General features: G+C 40.6%; 1 protein-coding gene across 2 annotated transcripts in view; it reads right to left on the reverse strand.

Annotated features, from left to right (window-relative positions):
• The window catches only part of SLC26A7 (solute carrier family 26 member 7), a 118,416-nt gene that overhangs the window by 74,080 nt on the left and 24,793 nt on the right, over positions 1-19,543 (reverse strand). For both annotated transcript variants that reach the window (XM_058668805.1, XM_004597226.2), the window contains exons 3-4: positions 10,784-10,894; positions 5,646-5,818 (exon numbers count right to left, since the gene is read on the reverse strand). In XM_058668805.1, the coding sequence (XP_058524788.1) occupies positions 5,646-5,818; positions 10,784-10,894 (284 nt within the window). The remainder of the gene's footprint in view (positions 1-5,645; positions 5,819-10,783; positions 10,895-19,543) is intronic.

Here is a 19,543-nt window from a genome sequence, read left to right on the forward strand (position 1 = left end):
TACCTTGTTCCACCAACCAATGTCACCGAATGGCTTTCAGCATGTCAGGCAAGCAGTCTCAGTGTGACACTTTACAGCAATGACTCCACCTAGTTTGGGTTATTGCTTGGCAACAAAGGAAAGGATTTATCCAAGCTAAAAATCTAACCATCACATCAGTTCCTTTCACTAATGGTATGGCTGATAGTCATTCTAAAGTGGAGACCCAGTTCTTAAAATCTGGCCATGCAGCATTATTTTTTGAGAAAATAAATTGCGAACAACACATTTCAGCTATTTGTAGTAACGCTAATATTCTGGGGTGATGCTGAAAACCTCTGACATACATTATCAGGGTTCACTAGTGTAATATTTAGCAATGGTTAAATAAATACCATGTGTTCTACATAAATTGAATGAATCTCAGATTTCTGGACATATTGGTGTAGTATCTTCAAATACTTGGGAAAAAGAAATGTGCATAGGAAACAACTGTATTACCCAAGCAGATGAAATACAGCATGGATTTCAGGTGATGTTGGTTCTTCTGCAGTCTGTTACATTATGTCAACAACAATGTTTGTTCATTCAATTAGTATTTACTAAATAGCTGCCAGTTGGCACATTATTGTTGCAGAATGCAGACACACTTTACACCTTGAAGGATTATATAAAATGAGTTGAAAAAGTGACTGAGGAATATTGGCTAGGACCATAAATAAGAATAATTTGTGTTTTTTTTGGATGTAAGGTATGACAGTCGCTTGACAGAGACCTAAAATCTGAAAGAGTCCTGTGTTGCTAAGTAGTATAAACAGGTTGGATGGGGGAGGGAAGAAACAAACTGCTGAATACATTAATAAATGGATTAAGTGTTACATAGTGATATAAAAGAGAAAACCATTCTGTGACTAAGAATTTCAGGAGAGGCTATCAGATGGATAGGTATGATGTTTCCTGCTATGAAATTCAGAATATAAAATCCTGTTCCAAATGTTCAGTGATTTAAAAAAAGATGAGTTATGAGTACTGAAAAAAAATGTCTGACTCTTATAAATGCAAATTGCAAGTAAAAGAAATTTGAAAAGAGTATATGTTGTATGACTGTAGAGAAAGGAAAACTATAGAGACAGTAATAGCTCAGCAATCTTCAGGGACTTGAAAGCTATATAAAAAATGAATTATCTGGAATTTTTAAGGTGAGGACACCAGCCTCCATGATGGTAGATACATGATACTATGCATGTGTCTAAACCCAGAGATTTTATAACATAAAATGAGCTTTAATGTATGCAAAATCTGAAGTATTCCTTAACAGGCAATCTCATGAATAGCCAAAAGATTTTGGAAAAGAAGAAAGCTAGAAGAATCATGCTTCCTAATTTGAAACTTAGCACAAAGTTACAGTATTCAAAAATGTGAAACGCTGGCATAAAAAGGTTTATAGTACAAGAGGGCAGATAATTTTGAAATAAAGTCTTATATATGAGGGTGCTTCCATAACTTCACACGAGTAGGACTGAAAGATAGGTTTACTTTGGCAAAAAAAAAAAAAGTTGAGATTCATGCATAGTTTTTCATAATATTCGCTTTTCATGAATTTTTTGAAGTCTTCTCTATAGTCAAACGACGTTTTACAAGAGGGACCAACTATTCAGTAGATGAAATGGGGTGTCCATTCAACATGTGATGGTGACAAACACAGCATAACCACTTACAAAAGAATGGAGATGGACCCAGACCTAACACTAAGACAAACACTTAAGCAACACCAGTACAAGGTAAATGCACAAATTGTCCCACTGGATTTTAAAGTACGAAAGAAATACTGCACGGCAGGGTTAAAACTGTGCCTTAACACTTGAGGAGGAATTCAAAACAGAGAAACTGTATGAAATCATTCTTTAAAGAGGGGCAAATATGAAGCAGCCCAGCCTGGGACTTGTCCAGAAGACACAGGGTTGCCAGTACAGAAGGGTCAAAACTAGCCCAAAGAGAGCAGTAAAAAAGAAAGCAAGAAATTTTGAAGTCAGAATATAAGCACCGTAAAAATAGTCAAAAGGGAGTTTTGCAGGCATGGTGACATCACTGTTCCATACATTTATTAAACACCTAAGTTTGCCAAGACGCCTGCTGCATACTGGCTCAAACATCAGAGCTGTGCTTTGATACGACTGACGTGATAGAATGTGGAACAAATGACCATGTGAAAGGCTAGCGTAAGAAGTGTGCTGAAAGGGGACAAAGGCGCAGGCATGTCAACTAGACAGAGTAGGACTAAAGCGAAGAAAGATGAGTCCAGAATGCAGGACTACCTGATATACCATAGCAAACACACATTTGCTTTTTAATTTTGCTTTTATTTAGTTTTAAAAAGAACCAGAAATTTATTAGACATGAGAATAACATGTGTGGCTGACAGGGGGTCCACGATCTTAACAGTTCTTAGATTTCTCAAGGAAAAGCTAGTTTGGGGATGGATAATTTAATGCTGCTTTCTTTCTGTCCTAGTCAAAGAAACTTAGAAAAGGCAGAGAAAGGAATGGCGGAAGCACAACATTGCAAATGTGTGACCAAATTATGGAATTCTAAGTTTTCGTTCCTTCTTTCTCAATAAGGACTCTGCTACAGTTATTACAAGATACTGGACCCATTTTGAATCTTCTAGGAGAGGAGAGAGGGAGAAATTAATAAGTCTGAAAAGGTTATTTTTTTTTCAATTCAGTATTGATTATTTAACATGGTTATCCTGCTAACATTTTAATGCCCTTTTTTCCTCCTCCATGTATTCGACTCACATTTATTAAGTACACGCTGCTGGAATTATAGACATAAACAGTTTCTGTTCTGTAGAGACTCATTGTCTAGAGGGAGACAAATATGTCAAAATGATTTCCTAATAGATTACACGTTCCTGTAACACAAGATACCAGCGATGCCTTGTGGGAACATACATAAGTGACCACTTACACCCTCCTCAGAGGTGGCAGAGATTTCTCTGAGATAATTATTTTTGAACTGAACCTTGAAAGACATGGAGGAATCACCTAAGTAGTGTGGAAGACTAGGAAATGTCAATAACAGCTGAGAAAACAAACAGAAAGGCCCTTCTGCATCACACATCCCCACCCAACAAGGAGGTAAACTGTGGGAAGACCTAACATGATGCCCAGCAGTTTTTAGACATTGTGGAATCAAGTACCCTGGCTTTGTTTCTCATTACTAGTTTAGAAAGCTGTAGCAATTACTTGAGTACCTGTTGGAACTGAATTCTTCCTCTCTTTATTTCTTATTTCAAATCCTTAAATAAGTGACTTTATCCCTCAGCATATTCAACTACACAGTAGGATCATGAATTTTTCTCACTTCCTAAAAAGTCAGTGATGACTGAATATGTGAATACACATGTAAGCTTAGTGCAGAGCTTGGCATAAGGTGCGACAATAACTATTCTCAAACATAAAGAATTCTCTTTCTTTAAAACTAAGAATTTATAATTGTAACTTTATTAACGTTACTACTTCTTTGTCTCATCAGATACAAGCAAAGCTGGAAAAATTTAGATCAAACAGAGTAATAACTTCTTGATCTTGATGGTTTTGAAATGGTAAAAATTATTGTAAAAGATTTTAGATTTGTCCTCCTCCTCTTTGAAAAATAATGAGGTTGATGATTTTTCTGGACAGAGTATCATACATTGAGGACACAAGTTGAATTCATCTGTCTTAAGTACTTTCTCTAAATACCTACGATTCTCTTATTTAATACACTTAAACAAAATTTTACCACAAAATATCCTGTTTTAGGTCTGTAAGGCCAAGTGTTTCCAGAATGTTTTACTACAATAATACAGACCCGTCACTGAATCCCCTTCTGGTGCTTACGCAATTGTCCAACAAAGACGCCTTTATCTCCATGTCCCCCAGGGCAGAAATCTTGTCGCCTGGTTGCTTCATAAAATTACACCTTGGGAAATTTTCCAAAGGTAGATGGCAAAGGGACAATCCCAAACCCCTCTCAGTTCTTGGAAAACGGAATGGGCAAAGTGCCCATCATCGAGAATAACAATAGGTACAGGGAGAAGAGAACAATCATTTTAGAAGTGTGCTGACTTCCATTGGGCATTTGTTCCACAACAGAAATATTCACTGACCCTGGCATTTGGTTTCACCTGGCCTAAAACTGAACACTTTATTGCCGTGAGTGTGCAAAGAATTCTCCTCCTGGATGCTACTGTTTTCTGCCTAGAAATCTTTGCTTTGCTTTGTGTTGTTGTTCTTACTGCTGCAATTGATACTATAATTGCATCAGTTACATGCAAAGATATTATTGGAAAAACTAGAGTCTAACATGCCTTAAAAATAAGTAGTAGAAACAGAAACCAAGATCATCTCTTCAATCTTTCTAATCACTTATTATTAATCAATAATTACATGAGTAGCAATCACGAAAGTTCCTATTCCATTATAAAACTACGGGACAGAAAATAGATCAGTTGTTACCATGAGTACAACGGTGCAATTATAAATGGATAAGGACAACTCGGGAGGATGAGAGATAGTTCCTGAATAACAGTGAGTGAAAGACACGAATATTTTAACAAGAAGTGAAAGACATGATGAAGTTATAAGGGAAAACATACAACTTTCTGGATCTGATCTTACATGCAATAAAACACCATGAAAACGAAATTATTTTTATTATCTTTAATAATATCCTGCTTTCCTCATATAATGCTAGGGAATTTTATTCTGGGAAAAGAGACATCTGCTTTTTTAGGTTGTTAGAATCCTGGATTTCATTTTTATATTTTACCATTTAAATTCTGAATCCAAATATGCTAGATAATAACATCATGCCTGATGATTGTTATAAACTCATGGGGAATGGTTAAAATGAAATGGACCACAAGCTTGCTGGGTTTTTTATTATTTAAAAAAATCTGATATACACATAAAACTTCTGGTTTCATGTTTTATAGAATAAGTGAAAGTCCAAAGCTACTATGAATCACATTTTCAGAGAAATACAGATGGACCCACAAGGATATTAAAGGGAAACCTTACTGTCTTTGCTGTGCGAATACAACAAATTTTTTATTTTAGATGACTAGAATGTAAGGAAAATCTGTAATGAGACAAAATATCCATGATAGAATCACTGGTTAACGTGGCCGATTGTTTCTGAAATCATGCCTGGTTCCTCAGAGGAGGCCGAGTGAGCAGGGAGAAGCCAGCAAGCCTGCATGTACACGTCTCGGGGAGTGAGACCCTAGAGTGTACAGAGTGGCTCACCCTGTCCGGCACCACACTGGCTCTGAGATCATCCCCAAGGACACCCTTTGCTTACTGTGACAAGCTGCATACTACATCAGCACAAGGATGGCATCACGGCCCTACACGGAAGCTTGTCCTACTCTTAGAACACTTGTTTAAAAGCCCTCAATTGCTTCCCTTTAACTCCAGCTTATTTACTCTAATTCATTGATTTAACCAACATGTATACAGTAACTCCCACCAGAGATAATATTTCCATAAAGATAAAGCATATTTGCCCTTTATCCTTTTGGAGAGACAAACTCATCAACAGGAGTAACAAGAACACTCCGTGTGCCTTTTCTTTGTCCTGTTTCCAATCGTACATTTCCACATCTCACTATAACTCACCTGAATGATACCTCCCAAGAAGGAAACTGCAGTCGCCACACTGATCCTCTGCAGCTCAAAGTCGGATAAGCCCAGCACGCTTGCATTACTCTGTGTGGTGAGGTTCTGGCTGCTCTGAGGGACAAGTCGCTCCACTGCATTGGCTGAAATTAAGGATGTCAGGGCAAAGGTACCTAAAACAGGGAGGTGGGAAATCCGGTCTCAGTAACTTAATAAAAAGAAAAAAGGTGGGGGAGGGGGGCGGTGATAAAAATAAATGGATTCCACCACTGCTGTTGAAGCCACATTGCAAAATCTAATACATCTGTTAGAAGCCTCCTCCTTTGTATCACAATTTCTCCACGTTTCATCACATCCATGGAAGAAATACAAACCTCCCTCTATATACATATGCCCATTCAACATTGTTGTACATGCGTTGAGCCCACTGGGTAAGATGCCTTTAGCCCATGTGACAGTACCTGGATTGATTCCCAGCTCTGCCTCCTAATCAGACCATGGGTAACGATGGTTCAATTGTGAGTTCCTGTCACCCATGGATTGAGTTTTCAGCTCCTGGCCCCATCCAGATCTATCTATTGATGGCATTTTGGAAGTGAACCAGTGAATAAGAGCTCTTTCACTCTATCTTTCCTTTTTTGTCCCAAGATTTCTTTATTTTTTATTGGAAAGGAAGATTTGCAGAGAGAAGGAGAGACAGAAAGATCTTCTATCCACTGGTTCATTCCCCCAAGTGACTGCAATGGCCAGAGCTGACCTAATCTGAAGCTAGGAGCCAGGAACTTGTTCCTCGTCTCCCACACAGGTGCAGTGTCCCAAGACTTTGAGCTGTCCTCTATTCCTTTCCCAGGCCACAACCAGGAAGTTGGATGGGAAGTGGAGCAGGTGGAGCAGGAACTGCCTCCCATATGGAATCCAGGCAATTATAAAATGAGGATTTAACTACTAGGCTACAGCACCCCTACACACACACACACAAATTGCTTTCTGTGTTTCTGTTTGTCTCTCTGCCTCTCAAATGAATAATTTTTTAAAAGTTAAAAATACAACCGCAAGTGCCTACTTGTCATTCCTTTGTGTCATAAATTTTCCCACCTATTCTGCCAACTAACAAAGGAAATGTTCATATTCTTCATGAAATTAACGATCGTTTAATAGCAACATACAGGTATTTGGTGTTCAAACCCCAGCTCCCCCAGTTTGGACTCAGCTTCCGGATCCTGCACAGCACGGGAGGGAGCAGATGATGCTCCGAGTACTTGACACCTGAGACTCACATTGCAGAACAAGACTAGGTCCCAGACTGCTGCCCTCGGTCTACACCTGCTCTGGCTGTTGGTGGCGTTTGGAGAATGAATCAACAACAAAATCATGTAGATAAATAAAATGCCCCCCAAATACCTTAACTAAAATTAAACCAAATTGTTTTAAAAAGAAATCTGTTCTCTATATTAATGTCGGCAAGAACACTAATGACACAACATTGGCCCCATGTCTATTCTCATCGAAAGGTTAAAAAAAGAATTTATTCTGCATCTGTCCTAACATATATTGTGCTATGAATGGAAAAAAAAGATCCTCTCTTGTTTATTGATTCTAAAGAATTGTAAATATTGTGACAAAAAAATAAAAAGATACATCTGGTGGCAAGAACATACGCAAAAATAACACATAGTGTTTATTATACAGTAGAATGAGTAAAGCTAAGTTCATTAATTATGTATTTTTTGTAATGTTATTCTTTACCTAACAGACTACACGTTTTCAAGTCTTAGTGGTTTTGTGAGTAGAGAATCCTATAATAAATGGAAATTTGAAAATCCTGAAACCAGTGATTCCTCAAGAAATAACATGGTTTCCTTAAGTGTACATTTACATATTAAAAATGGGGTTTTTTTTAACCGTTAAAGTAATTATTGTCTGCAGAAATTGTGTTTTGTTTTTCTCTTTTCTCTTGTACTAAACAGAGGAAGTGCATCTGGGGTCAGACCTAGAACAGTCTGCCTTTTCTTACTAAAGATATATCTAAACATTTTATATATTGGATATAAATTTTTAGGAAATCAGGTTACAATCAAATTTGAAATTTGAAAAGAATAAGTTTTAAGAATTGTTAATTAGGGCCCGGCGCGATACCATAGTGCTTAAAGTCCTCGCCTTGCATGCGCCAGGATCCCATATGGGTGCCGGTTCTAATCCTGGTGGCCCAGCTTCCATCCAGCTCCCTGCTTGTGGCCTGGGAAAGCAGTTGAGGATGGCCCAAAGTCTTGAGACCCTGCATCCATGTGGAAGACCTGGAGGAAGTTCCTGGCTCCTGGCTTCGGATCAGCACAGCACTGGCCATTGCAGTCACCTGGGAAGTGAATCATCAGATGGAAGATCTTCCTCTCTATCTCCTCCTCTCTGTATATCTGACTTTCCAATAAAAAATGAATAAATCTTAGAAACATTTTTTTAAATTTTTTTTCTTCTTTTACTAGAATCAGGGAAAAAAATGTTGGGACTTGGATTTGGGCCAACCCTGTGTTATAATCCAAACATCTGTCACTGAAATCTATTTTCTCCTAAAAGACATTTTTAATTTTGGCAATTGTGTTTTTTTCACCCAAAATATACAATAATATCTGCATTAGAATAATGATTTTAGAGCAAAAATAACATAATAAGTGAGGCTCTTATTACAGCGTTTAATGAATATACTGGGATCCAACTTTAAGTGTAGGTATACATCCATGCATGTGCACAACTTCATGTATAATATAGAAACATAAAATTTGGGGATCTTTTTAAAATGGTGGTTCTAATCTAATAAGTCATTTCCTTTCTTCTTTTTTTTTTTTCCCTTTGAGGGAGAGATTAAAAAAATAAAAGTCTCTTTATGCCTGCGATAGCTTCAACCTGAGTGAGAACCAGCAACCCAAACCAGGTGTGCCACAGGTGGCAGAGACCCAGTCACGTGAGCCCTGGCTGCAGTCTTCAAGCATCTGCATTAGCAGGAAGACAAGGTCAAAGGCTGCAGCCCAGACTGCCCAAAGTGAGACGCCAGCCTTCTAGTTGGCATCTTAATCACTGAATCACATGCCTGCCCCAGATTCTTTACTGCTGACTAGCTCTCACATAACTGACTCATGAATCACACTTTGTGTAACACTACTGTAAATGACTAGTGACCATGGATCATTCCCCTATGACAAAGTTAACTGATACAAAGAGTAGTCAAATTCATGAAAAAAGAAAAAAAAACAGAAATTCTTAAGAAAATTTAAATATCGATAGGTAGACTTGCACCTTCCCAATTATAGGCGAAAGAGTAGACTCCAAGAGGGGATGAAGATGCCCTGTTGTTGGCCTTGGAAGCAGACGAAAGGGTCATGAGTTAAGGAACGCAAGCAGCCTGCAGAAACGGTCAATTCAGAGAACAAACTCCCTGGAGCCTCCAGACACCAGCACAGCTCTGCTGACCTCACCCAAGTCAGTCTGTGAGCCTCATCTCAGATCTGACCTCCAGCGCCTTGGAAAAACAGTATCTCCACTTTAGAAAAATAGTATTGCTTTAAGCCACTGACGTCAATATACTTTGTTTCAGCAGCATCAGAAAACACGAGACTGGAGAGTACAGACTGACCACTAAAAAATGGTGGCAGAAACAGGCCTTATATGTACATCATACATAGAAATATGTCTATGGATATTTCTGGGAAAATTACGATCACTATAATAATATTACTATGATATTTAAGAGGAAAGTATAATCTTAATAATAATAATACTAAGTAATACTAATACAGCTGCCTGGATTAAACGTTATTAAGTAGCAAGCATTATGCTAGACACTGCACATCAATTATGTGGCTTTCACTGTAACCATAGGAAATGTTGAGGACCATCTTACTCTCAAGAAGGCAGAAAATGGTTAAAACTTTGCTCAAGGTAGCGCAGATATCCAGGTTGACTCACATGAAAGCTAGCCTACCTTGTTTTCAGAATCGTGACGACTGTTGGTGATTTGCTTAGTAATGCGGAGATATACAAGGTAAACGATGTTAAGAAATATCATAAAAGCTAGCTTGAAAGAAATAACCCAAAATATTTATTTAGACCAGGTATCAAGCACATGTGTTTTTCTCCCAATATTTAAACAATTAAATCTTTTGGGCCCAGCAGTGTGGCCTAGCGGCTGGAGTCCTCTCCTTGAAAGCCCCGGGATCCCATATGGGCGCCGGTTCTAATCCCGGCAGCTCCACTTCCCATCCAGCTCCCTGTTTGTGGCCTGGGAAAGCAGTCGAGGACGGCCCAATGCGTTGGGACTCTGCAACTGCGTGGGAGACCCGGAAGAGGTTCCTGGTTCTTGGCTTTGGATTGGCGTAGCACCGGCCCGTTGAGGCTCACTTGGGGAGTGAAACATCGGATGGAAGATCTTCCTCTCTGTCTCTCCTCCTCTCTGTATATCTGGCTTTCCAATAACAATAAAATCTTAAAAAAAAAAAAAATCTTCTATGGTATTTTATTCTCCTTACAATTGCTTACCTTGTCATTTTGGTGTAAATTCAGAGTATTAACCTGCTTTGTGCATGGTCTTTTTGCATTTTAAAAATTTGAAAGATATCTGGAAATAATGTTATCTGCATGGTAATAGAGCAATAAATCACCACCTGTTGACTATTTCTTGCCCTAATGTTTGTTGAGGTTTTCAGCAGTAAAGTTAGAGTGATCTTGGAGCTGTTCATCAGTGAGCAACAATAAAATTGAGTCCCTTTAATTAGTAACATGAGGGCCCGGCAGCGTGGCCTAGCAGCTAAAGTCCTCGCCTTGAAAGCCCCGGGATCCCATATGGGCACCGGTTCTAATCCCGACAGCTCCACTTCCCATCCAGCTCCCTGTTTGTGGCCTGGGAAGCAGTCGAGGACGGCCCAATGCATTGGGACCCTGCAACTGCGTGGGAGACCCGGAAGAGGTTCCTGGTTCCTGGCTTTGGATTGGCGTAGCACCGGCCCGTTGAGGCTCACTTGGGGAGTGAATCATCGGACGGAAGATCTTCCTCTCTGTCTTTCCTCCTCTCTGTATATCTGGCTGTAATAAAATGAATAAATCTTTAAAAAAATTAATAATATGAGGTATTCAAATAGAAGAATTATTACCTGTGGCAACATGATGCCCCATTCCGAATATGGCGTAAATGATGGCTGGAAATAGGGACCCATATAAGCCAAATACTGGGTGCACAGAGGAGAGCATAGCGAAGGCCAAACCTGTGAAGAAGGGCAGAGTGATTATGACCACTACTAACCCCAAGATACAGTGTATTATACAACAGAGCAGATATTGGTTTATTTAAAAAATAGATGAGATGCAACTTAACAATCCTATTTGTTCAATAGAAGACCAACACTGCTGTTCTCAATAGTAGAAAATTCACTCAACAGTTTTTATTTCTGTTTTTATTCCAAAAGCTAGTATTTTTTGCACTGTTTTTCACTTGACTGCAGAGGCAGCTCTAAGCAAATAGCAATGACAACAATGGTTCAGAGTGTCTTACTAGTAAAAGTCAGACTTTATTTTATAATAACGACTCTAGGCAAACTTATTTTAGAAACATTTTCACCTGTACCATTTTATTTGAACAAAAACATCTGTGAAATTGGCAGAAGTGGTAATTTTGCCATTGACAGATGAGAAACCTGGTGTGAAATGGAGAATAGAAATAATGAAAAAAGGGCATATTCAAAGTTGACTGGTTGGGCAACCTACCTAGGCCTGTGTATCACAGGGGCAGGGCCAGTGCACAAGCCCATGTACATCTTACAAAGCGAACCCAGGCTGTGCGTCACGGACAGTCTTAAAGTCAAAATGCAATCGACCTTGGTCATACAAACGGCAAGGAATACCTCCTGAATACTAATTTTCATTCCCCATATATTCTATGGCCTACATAGTTTTTCTGTTCTTTGCACATAGATAAATTTTCCTAGTCATGTCTAAATGACTGCCTAGGGTTAGTATGTGAGCAGAATATGTATCTGCCTAAGTTCGTTTAGCTGATCTTGTTTGTAGCTGGTCCTTCGTACTGGAAAGCTACTTGCACTAAATTCTGACAAATCCAGTGCTAGAAACTTTAGGAAGGGGCATGGGAGTGTGAAAATTCAGAGTGCCCGGGATATCTGAGGCCAGGTCATGAGTCCCACTGTGGAGCTGGCCGTCTGCTACTAATGGCAAAGCCAACCATTTTAGATAAATTTTAATTTCACTTTTAAAAATAGTCACACCTCAAATATTTTTTCAAGTTACGTGAAGCATTTTTTGTTGTAATTAATACACATGAAAAAGTTACCATAGACCATCCCCTTCTTTGACAAAAGCCATCTGGGTTGCTTGTTCACAGATACTGTGTTCCTAGACTCTGGTGAAAATAAACAAGCAGTTATGGGCCAATCAATGCCAAAGGCCGCTCTGGTGTTTTGTGTAGGTGTAGTGAAAGGCAGAAATCTGGTTGGTGGGGAAAGTAATGTTAAGCGATGGCTCTTGAGGTCAGCTTAATGCTGGAAGACTATTTGCCCACTCTCACCAGCCAACACCCCTTGGCATCTTGAGTAAAACCCTTTTGTAGAAGTATTTTATTGTATGCATATCGGTTTTCCTGCAAAAATGGTGTCTTACCAAACTGCTGTAAGTTTTGTCAAATTGTTAAGAGTGATATACTACTAGTTTAATGATCTATGACTTTTTTTAAAAATTTACTATGTATGACTGAAATATACATCTTTGTTTACTAATTTATATAGTTCTTATGTATATGCCTCCTGAGTTAGTCTTTATTTGTTGAAGTCTTATTTAGTAGAGCATGAAGCCTTTGATTACAATTGAAATTTAGAAAATGTAATCTCAAAAAAGAAAAAGCTGTTTTGAAAGTATTGGATTTGTATCAGTTTGTAGAATGCTAGAAAATAACCTTTCTTCACCCATTTTTCAGAAGGAGTTCCCTGGTTAAAATATATATATATATATATATATACACACACACACACACTCAGAGAAAGGAATAGCAAGTGTTTTTGAGTAAGAAACTATGTTGCCCACATTTCCAAGACACCCCAGATCTGCAAAAGCAGACTTGGAGAAGAACGAGAGAGAAGTCATCAAGTTTTAAACAGCGCCTTGGGTGAATCGTGTGGACACTAAATTCTGACAAATGCCAATGCTGACAGGGTTGGAGTTGGTGGCAAGTGAATCCTAATTGGCTGCATTTGTCCTCTACCTGAAGTAGCAGGTATCCATTCAAAGCTGAAGCAGCCAGATCTGCGCTAACCCTGTCTATCTGCCTGCTTCATTCCAATCATATGTATATCCTTTACATGCATTTTATCCCAGATAAAATGCATGAGAAAATTAGCTCAAAAACTGAATGTCTGTGGCACTGTTCCTAACAAAACAGTACTAGCCTTATACAATAAAGGTAACTCAAAATTATGAAAAAGATCACTAGATTATAAATTGATTGCAAAATAACATTTCAATAGACTCCAAGAACAATTTCAAGGACTGGAAACTACACGCAGCTTTTTATCTCATGTGATACTGATATTGAATTTCTAGTTTCAACAATAGTGATATTCACTCTCAGTAGGAATTTGTTTCTTGATAACATGAAAGCAAACAATGACCTTAACAAAGGAAGAACAAATTAATTACGGTACTTTAGAATTTCAAGTGCTTCTCCAACAAATAAGAATCATAGTACCCAAGATAACCCCAAGCACATACCTCAAAAGAAGGAAAGAAAGAAAGAAAGAAAGAAAGAAAGAAAGAAAGAAAGAAAGAAAGAAAAGGGGATAGAAAAGTTTCTCTTTTTCTAACATTTCTTTTTCTGATTTGTAATCTAAGTAGCATACATACTTGTAAACATATGCTCATACAAGTATTTTATTTCCTCCAAAATAATAACTAGCTTGATTTACTAAAAATTTAACAGGATTATTTGTCCTTTGTATATATTTAATAAAACAGAGTATTCAATACAACTGTAATGATATTATTTAGAAAAAAATGGCTTCAAATACAGATAGATATTTATATTCTATAATTTTACTTAGATAAGGGCAAAACAAAGACAAGCTAAAGTATTAATGAATGAAAACAAAACAAATGCTAGGCCAAAAGATCCTAGAGAAGAAAAACAAAATTAAGAGAAAGAGATATAGGTAGATAGAGACACCTCCAAAATCAATATGTTTACATAGTTGCTATTTTTTACTTTTGGGGGGTTAAATTTCATATTCTGACCTGGATCAAAATACTTGTCATTGATAATTATTAAATAATATTGCAACCTTTACACTTCTGATGGACAATCCCCAAATCTCTGTAATATTTAAATTTTATAATTTGGGTGATCAAAAATAACATCTAACAAATATAGTTTGTGGACCCAGCGCAGTAGCCTAGTGGCTAAAGTCCTCACCAGTTCATATCCTGGTTGCTCCATTCTGCTGCCTGGGAAAGATGACCCAAAGACTTGGGACCCTGCACCCTTGTGGGAGACCCAGAATAAGCTTCTAGCTCCTGGATTCAGATTAGCTCAGCTCCTCTCCAGCTATGGCAACCACTTGGAGAGTGAATCAGCAGAAGGAAGATCTGTCTGTCTCTCATTCTTTCTGTAAATCTGACTTTCCAATACAAATAAATAGATCTTTTAAGAAAAAAGAAAAATAGTTTATACAGTGTCAAAATATTAACTTGCTAAATATTACAGTTTTTGTTTTTTTTTTTAGCAAAAGAGTCATCGGAACTTAGACATCCAGTCCCATACAATATCTACATGTAATACCAACACTAGAAATTGTTCTTGCAGGATTGTCAAAGCAATAATTATTCATACCGAGCATCTCTAAGAAAGGGAAACCTGAGGTCTACAAGCAAGCATCAATAAAGATGGGCCAACTATGATTAATCTTCTATAGCCTTGTTGCTTTATCTTACTTACCCTATAAGTTATACAGTTTACATGTCTTGATAGTCTTTTTAATTTCTGGTATGCAAGAAAAAAAATATTCTCAAAATACCTAAGAAGCTGAAAGATCATTTCAGGTAAAACTCTTGGAGGCTCCTGGTCCCCACCTGCAGCCTGTTGCTAAACTACAAGTGTCGCTGCTGAGACATTTGATGCCCTGGTCAGTATTTCAGAAAAGAGATCACTCCCAGATGATCTTACCTACCTTAGAATTTATGACCAGTGAATGTGGAACTGCTATTGAGACAGTACCAATGAATTGCCTCTGTCTACAGAGATGGAAAACACAATTTTGAGGAATATTCACTTTAAAAACTCATATTCTTTCCTTGTACTCAATTTTTCAAGTTGCTACCCACAAAGTCAAACCTGGGCTCTAAATGAGAGCTCATAAAAAAAAAGGCTGCCCTTGGCCAAGAGTGGAAATAGAACTCCAAAGATTTTAAAATCACTTCTGAGATTCTTGTCCAGATGAATCATACCACTTGATGAGTTGTAGTTTTATCCTATAACACTCCCTCAGTTGAGACACTTTGACTTTATATGAGTAAAAACTTCCCCCAAACAAACTCTAGTATCTCATAAATGCCAGGGATTCTGTGATGGAGGTGGCAAAATGAGGTTTTTGAATATTAAACACCAGAAATGTTTTTGTCCATTTAAGAACCTATTCTGAACTAGAATTGCTAAAGATAAAGCAATTCTATCTTTAACATTTAGAGGAATAAAGACTATGTACCATTAATTCCACAAGAAAGAGCTTAGGATTTAGGGAGAACACTAACAATGAGATCCAAAGAAACGGAATAAAAGGTTCAATCTTGTGTTGCATTCTTTAATCATCAGCTTAAAATCATTGCGGGTATGCATTTCAAAGAAAGAGAGCAGGAAGCCTAAATGAACAGAGAAAATGAAGAAAAAGTGAACCTTTGCTAGGTTAGCAATTACAAAGTAGGGGCAGCTGCTTTATGAAATACGAAAATGTGTATAATTCTATTCTCTCCTCTCTCTCTCTCTCTCTCTCTCTCTCTCTCTAATGTCTCTCCTACCTTTTTTTGTAATTTTCATAATAAAGTTCCATAAGCTCAGGGATTTCCCATTCCATCCACCCCATCCCCCCTCTAATCTTTACAACAGGTCCTGTTGACTTTTCAGAACATATGATATATGAATGAAAGAGCAATGATTCTCCAAGAATAACGAAAAAGAAAGAAAAAATGTCCACAAAAAATTACCATACTCATACGGAACGTGAAGTACAAGCTTTAGAAGGTAACAGTACCCCGGGCCTGCCTGGGTTCGGGGGCTGCTCCCTTCAGGGTGAGTGCACCGAGGGGGGAAGTCTCCATGCCTGAGTAGGTCCGGGGCCCACCCACCACCCTCATTGGGCAGTGAATGGGATTAGGGAGGGGCGCAACCTTGGGCCTGGAGGTTTAAACTTCCAGCAGCCTCCTGGCTGCTGCTGGGCCTCAGGATGGGGTGTCTTGCTCGGATCCTGACTCCAGCCACCAGGTGCACGTGATGAGTTGTCCCCGGGTGGCCAGTGTACCATTTGGCCCCAGGCTCTGCCTGCTGGCGACCTGGCCAGCAAGCTCTGGGGTTTTGGTTCTTTGAATCGCTGCTTAGGTAGCTCCAGGTTGATCCCACCGTGCTTCTGGGATGTGAGTCAATCCTAAAGATTCCCAATGACAGTAACTCTTCCACTGAAGAACTTGTAATCACTTAACAATGCTGACCACCAAACACCAGTCCATGCAAAAGCTATGGCTCGGGGCTTGTCCAGCAGTATATCCTATTACCTGACATGATGATGGATCAGCAGACGGGTCACATTAGGCAGGGCCATTACATTAACTAGTACTCGAGAACCATATCCGGGGATACATTCTGGGGGAGATGTGTGGGCCAAACCCTGTGGAAATTCTAGCCCCACTGGTTAGCTCAAGAGTATGGGTGGTGATAGACTAAGCTAGTGTGACCAAGGAGCCTGCCATCAATCACAGGTAAAGGAACCCGCAACAGTCTGGACCGGTCAAGGCCGCAGCACCCGAATGTGCATCCTGAATAGGGTGCGGGGTGGGCCGGGCTGCAACATTTACCAGCTCATACAAGGCTAAATAGAAGGCCAGACTATGCCGGGCACTGGCTTAAAACCAAATGGCATGTATAAGAACCGGGTCTGGGAGTGGATCAAATGGAGGAACATGAGAAACTCCCCTGGTGAGTCACAGCTCCCGCTGGTGAACATGTCATCCAGACCTAGGGGTCGGACAAGCTGGGCAAAGTAGCTCCACAGCTGGCCAATGTGTGAATTGGTCATGGAACGTGATATACTGGGCAGGACTGAGCAAACCTTAGCCTACAAGCGAAACTAGAAACCAGGATGGAGCACAGGTCATGCCGAGCTAGGCTCTTGCACCTACTGGTCTGCATGAGCCAGGGACACTATGCCACAGAGTCTAAGGCAGAGGCCGGGACAGGTGAGGGATGGAGCCAAGGTGAGTCAGAGCAACCACTGGCATGCCTGTGATCTATGGCTGGGAACAGGCCCAGTTGGGGAGCTAAGGGGACACCCTAACTGGGTGGAGGTTCCCACCGAGGGGCGTGTGGGCTGGAATGGAGGCTGCGTTCTAACCAGGAAACAGTTGTAGTCTCCCGTGGCACTAGTGTGAACTGAGACTGGACACACCAGGCCAGGCCAGACCCCAACACCTTCTGGTGTCCTGGAGGACCAGGATAGATGTGGGATGGACTAGGCTAGGTCTCAACCCCTACTGAGCCATATGTGAACCATATGTGGGTATGGACAAGCTGTGGCTGGGCTGAAACATCCAACAGCAAGAACCAGAATGCGTTGAAAGCCAGCCAAGAAAAGCCACTGTTCCTGCTAGGACAGGAGGTGAACTGAGTAGGGCTGGCTCATGGACCCCCTGGTAATGTGCAAAATCTGCCATTGGGAGGGGTTCTGATGGAGGAGCCTGGGCAACTCCTCTGGCAGGACACAGACCCGGCAGGTAAGCGCAAGAAGCATGATAGGAAACAGCCCAGAACAGGCCATGGAAAGTTTCTCACTGGCACACATTTGGCATGGGTTGGGGGCCGACCAGGCTGAATCAGTTCACATCATCCACTGGCAAATCTAAACACCAGAAGAGAGTGTGGGTCGAGCCAGGTTCAATCGCAACAAAAACCAGTGCATAATACTGAATGCCAAGGTGAGGTTGCCTGTACTGGATGTGACAACAGCACCCAACCAGCACACGTGAGAACCAGGAAGGGAGGGGGCAGAGCCGGCAGGGGGATTAAGGGGCTGGTCCCCTCACCGGACAGCTACTCCCACTGGAGAGCGTGGGCTGGGATGGGGACAGACAAGACTAAGCAGGGCTACAACACCTGTGTGCCTCATGTGGACTAGATCAGGCAAAAGCCAGGCTGGGCAGATTATTCCTACTGGTGCAAACAAAAATTAGAGTGGGTGAAGGTTGTTTGGGCTTAGCCACAGCATCAGCTGGCAGAAGCTGGCACTGGGGTCTAATTCTGTCAAGTTAAACCACATAACCACCCAAAGAGTGCATAAACCGGGAGTGACAGAGACCTGGGAGGGATATAGTGGGCTCTTCCCTCTTGGGTTACCACTCCCACAAGAGGGCACGAAACTAGTACGGGGGCTGGGGTGGCTAGACAGAGGCACTCAACAAGGGCTGGATAGTTGAACTGGTTAGATGGACTAAGCTTCAATACCCACTGACATGTATTAGAGCTGAATGGGATGTGGGACAGACTGGACTAGTCGGCTACACATACTGGCAAACCAGGGTAGGGGGCCGGCCTGGTGGGGGTTATTGTGGGATGCTCTGACCACGCTGCAGCTCCCACTTGGTTTATGTGAGGGCCGAGTATGTGTTGGGCAGAACCAGGCTAGACTGCAACACCCACTGGTTCCAGTGGAAGTCGAGGCTGAAAACAGAACCAACCCAGCAATTGCAACCACCAGCAGATCATGGTGATGGACTGTGTCGGGCCCTGTACTTGCTAGAACACACAAGAATATGGTCTGGGAATACCTCAAAGTTTCTTTGGTGATCGCCCCAATAGAACTGCCGGACTCAGAAACCTAGCCAAGAAAAGACAGAAGACAGAACAAGTCAATCAACCACCTCAGCTATATGTTGACAGTGAAATACTGGGCAAATAGAGACTCTGTGATGGACTATGTCAATCAGTGGATTCTTCAATGACCTCATCGTGCTTGGAGTGGCGAGACTGACAGTGATTCATAACTGGTGAACTATCAAAACCACTTGAGCAAGTATCTCAGAGCATGCCCACATCAGGGACTTGGGGTGGGTGGGAAACTGGGTGGGGCTTCTTCCTCAATATCCCCCTTTACTTCAGATACATGAAGGAAACAATGTGGAAATAATAGTCTTACCCACGTCCCTGTAGCCCTTGAACCTGTTTACCGTAATTAACTATGTAAAGATTGTCAAAAATGTAATTTTTTTTAAAGATTTATTCATTTTATTACAGCCAGTTATACACAGAGGAGGAGAGACAGAGAGGAAGATCTTCCGTCTGATGATTCACTCCCCAAGTGAGCCGCAAGGGGCCAGTGCGTGCCGATCCGAAGCCAGGAACCTGGAACCTCTTCCAGATCTCCCACGTGGGTGCAGGTTCCCAAAGCTTTGGGCCGTCCTCGTCTGCTTTCCCAGGCCACAAGCAGGGAGCTGGATGGGAAGTGGAGCTGCCGGGATCAGAACCGGCGCCCATATGGGATCCCGGGGCTTTCAAGACGAGGACTTTAGCCGCTAGGCCACGCCGCCGGGCCCCAAAAATGTAATTTTAAAAAATCAAAAAAAAAAAAAAAAGAAGGTAACAGTAGTATAGAATAAGA

This window comes from Ochotona princeps, chromosome 9 (assembly GCF_030435755.1).
Source record: "Ochotona princeps isolate mOchPri1 chromosome 9, mOchPri1.hap1, whole genome shotgun sequence".
In the NCBI taxonomy this organism is placed as follows: Eukaryota; Metazoa; Chordata; class Mammalia; order Lagomorpha; family Ochotonidae; genus Ochotona; species Ochotona princeps.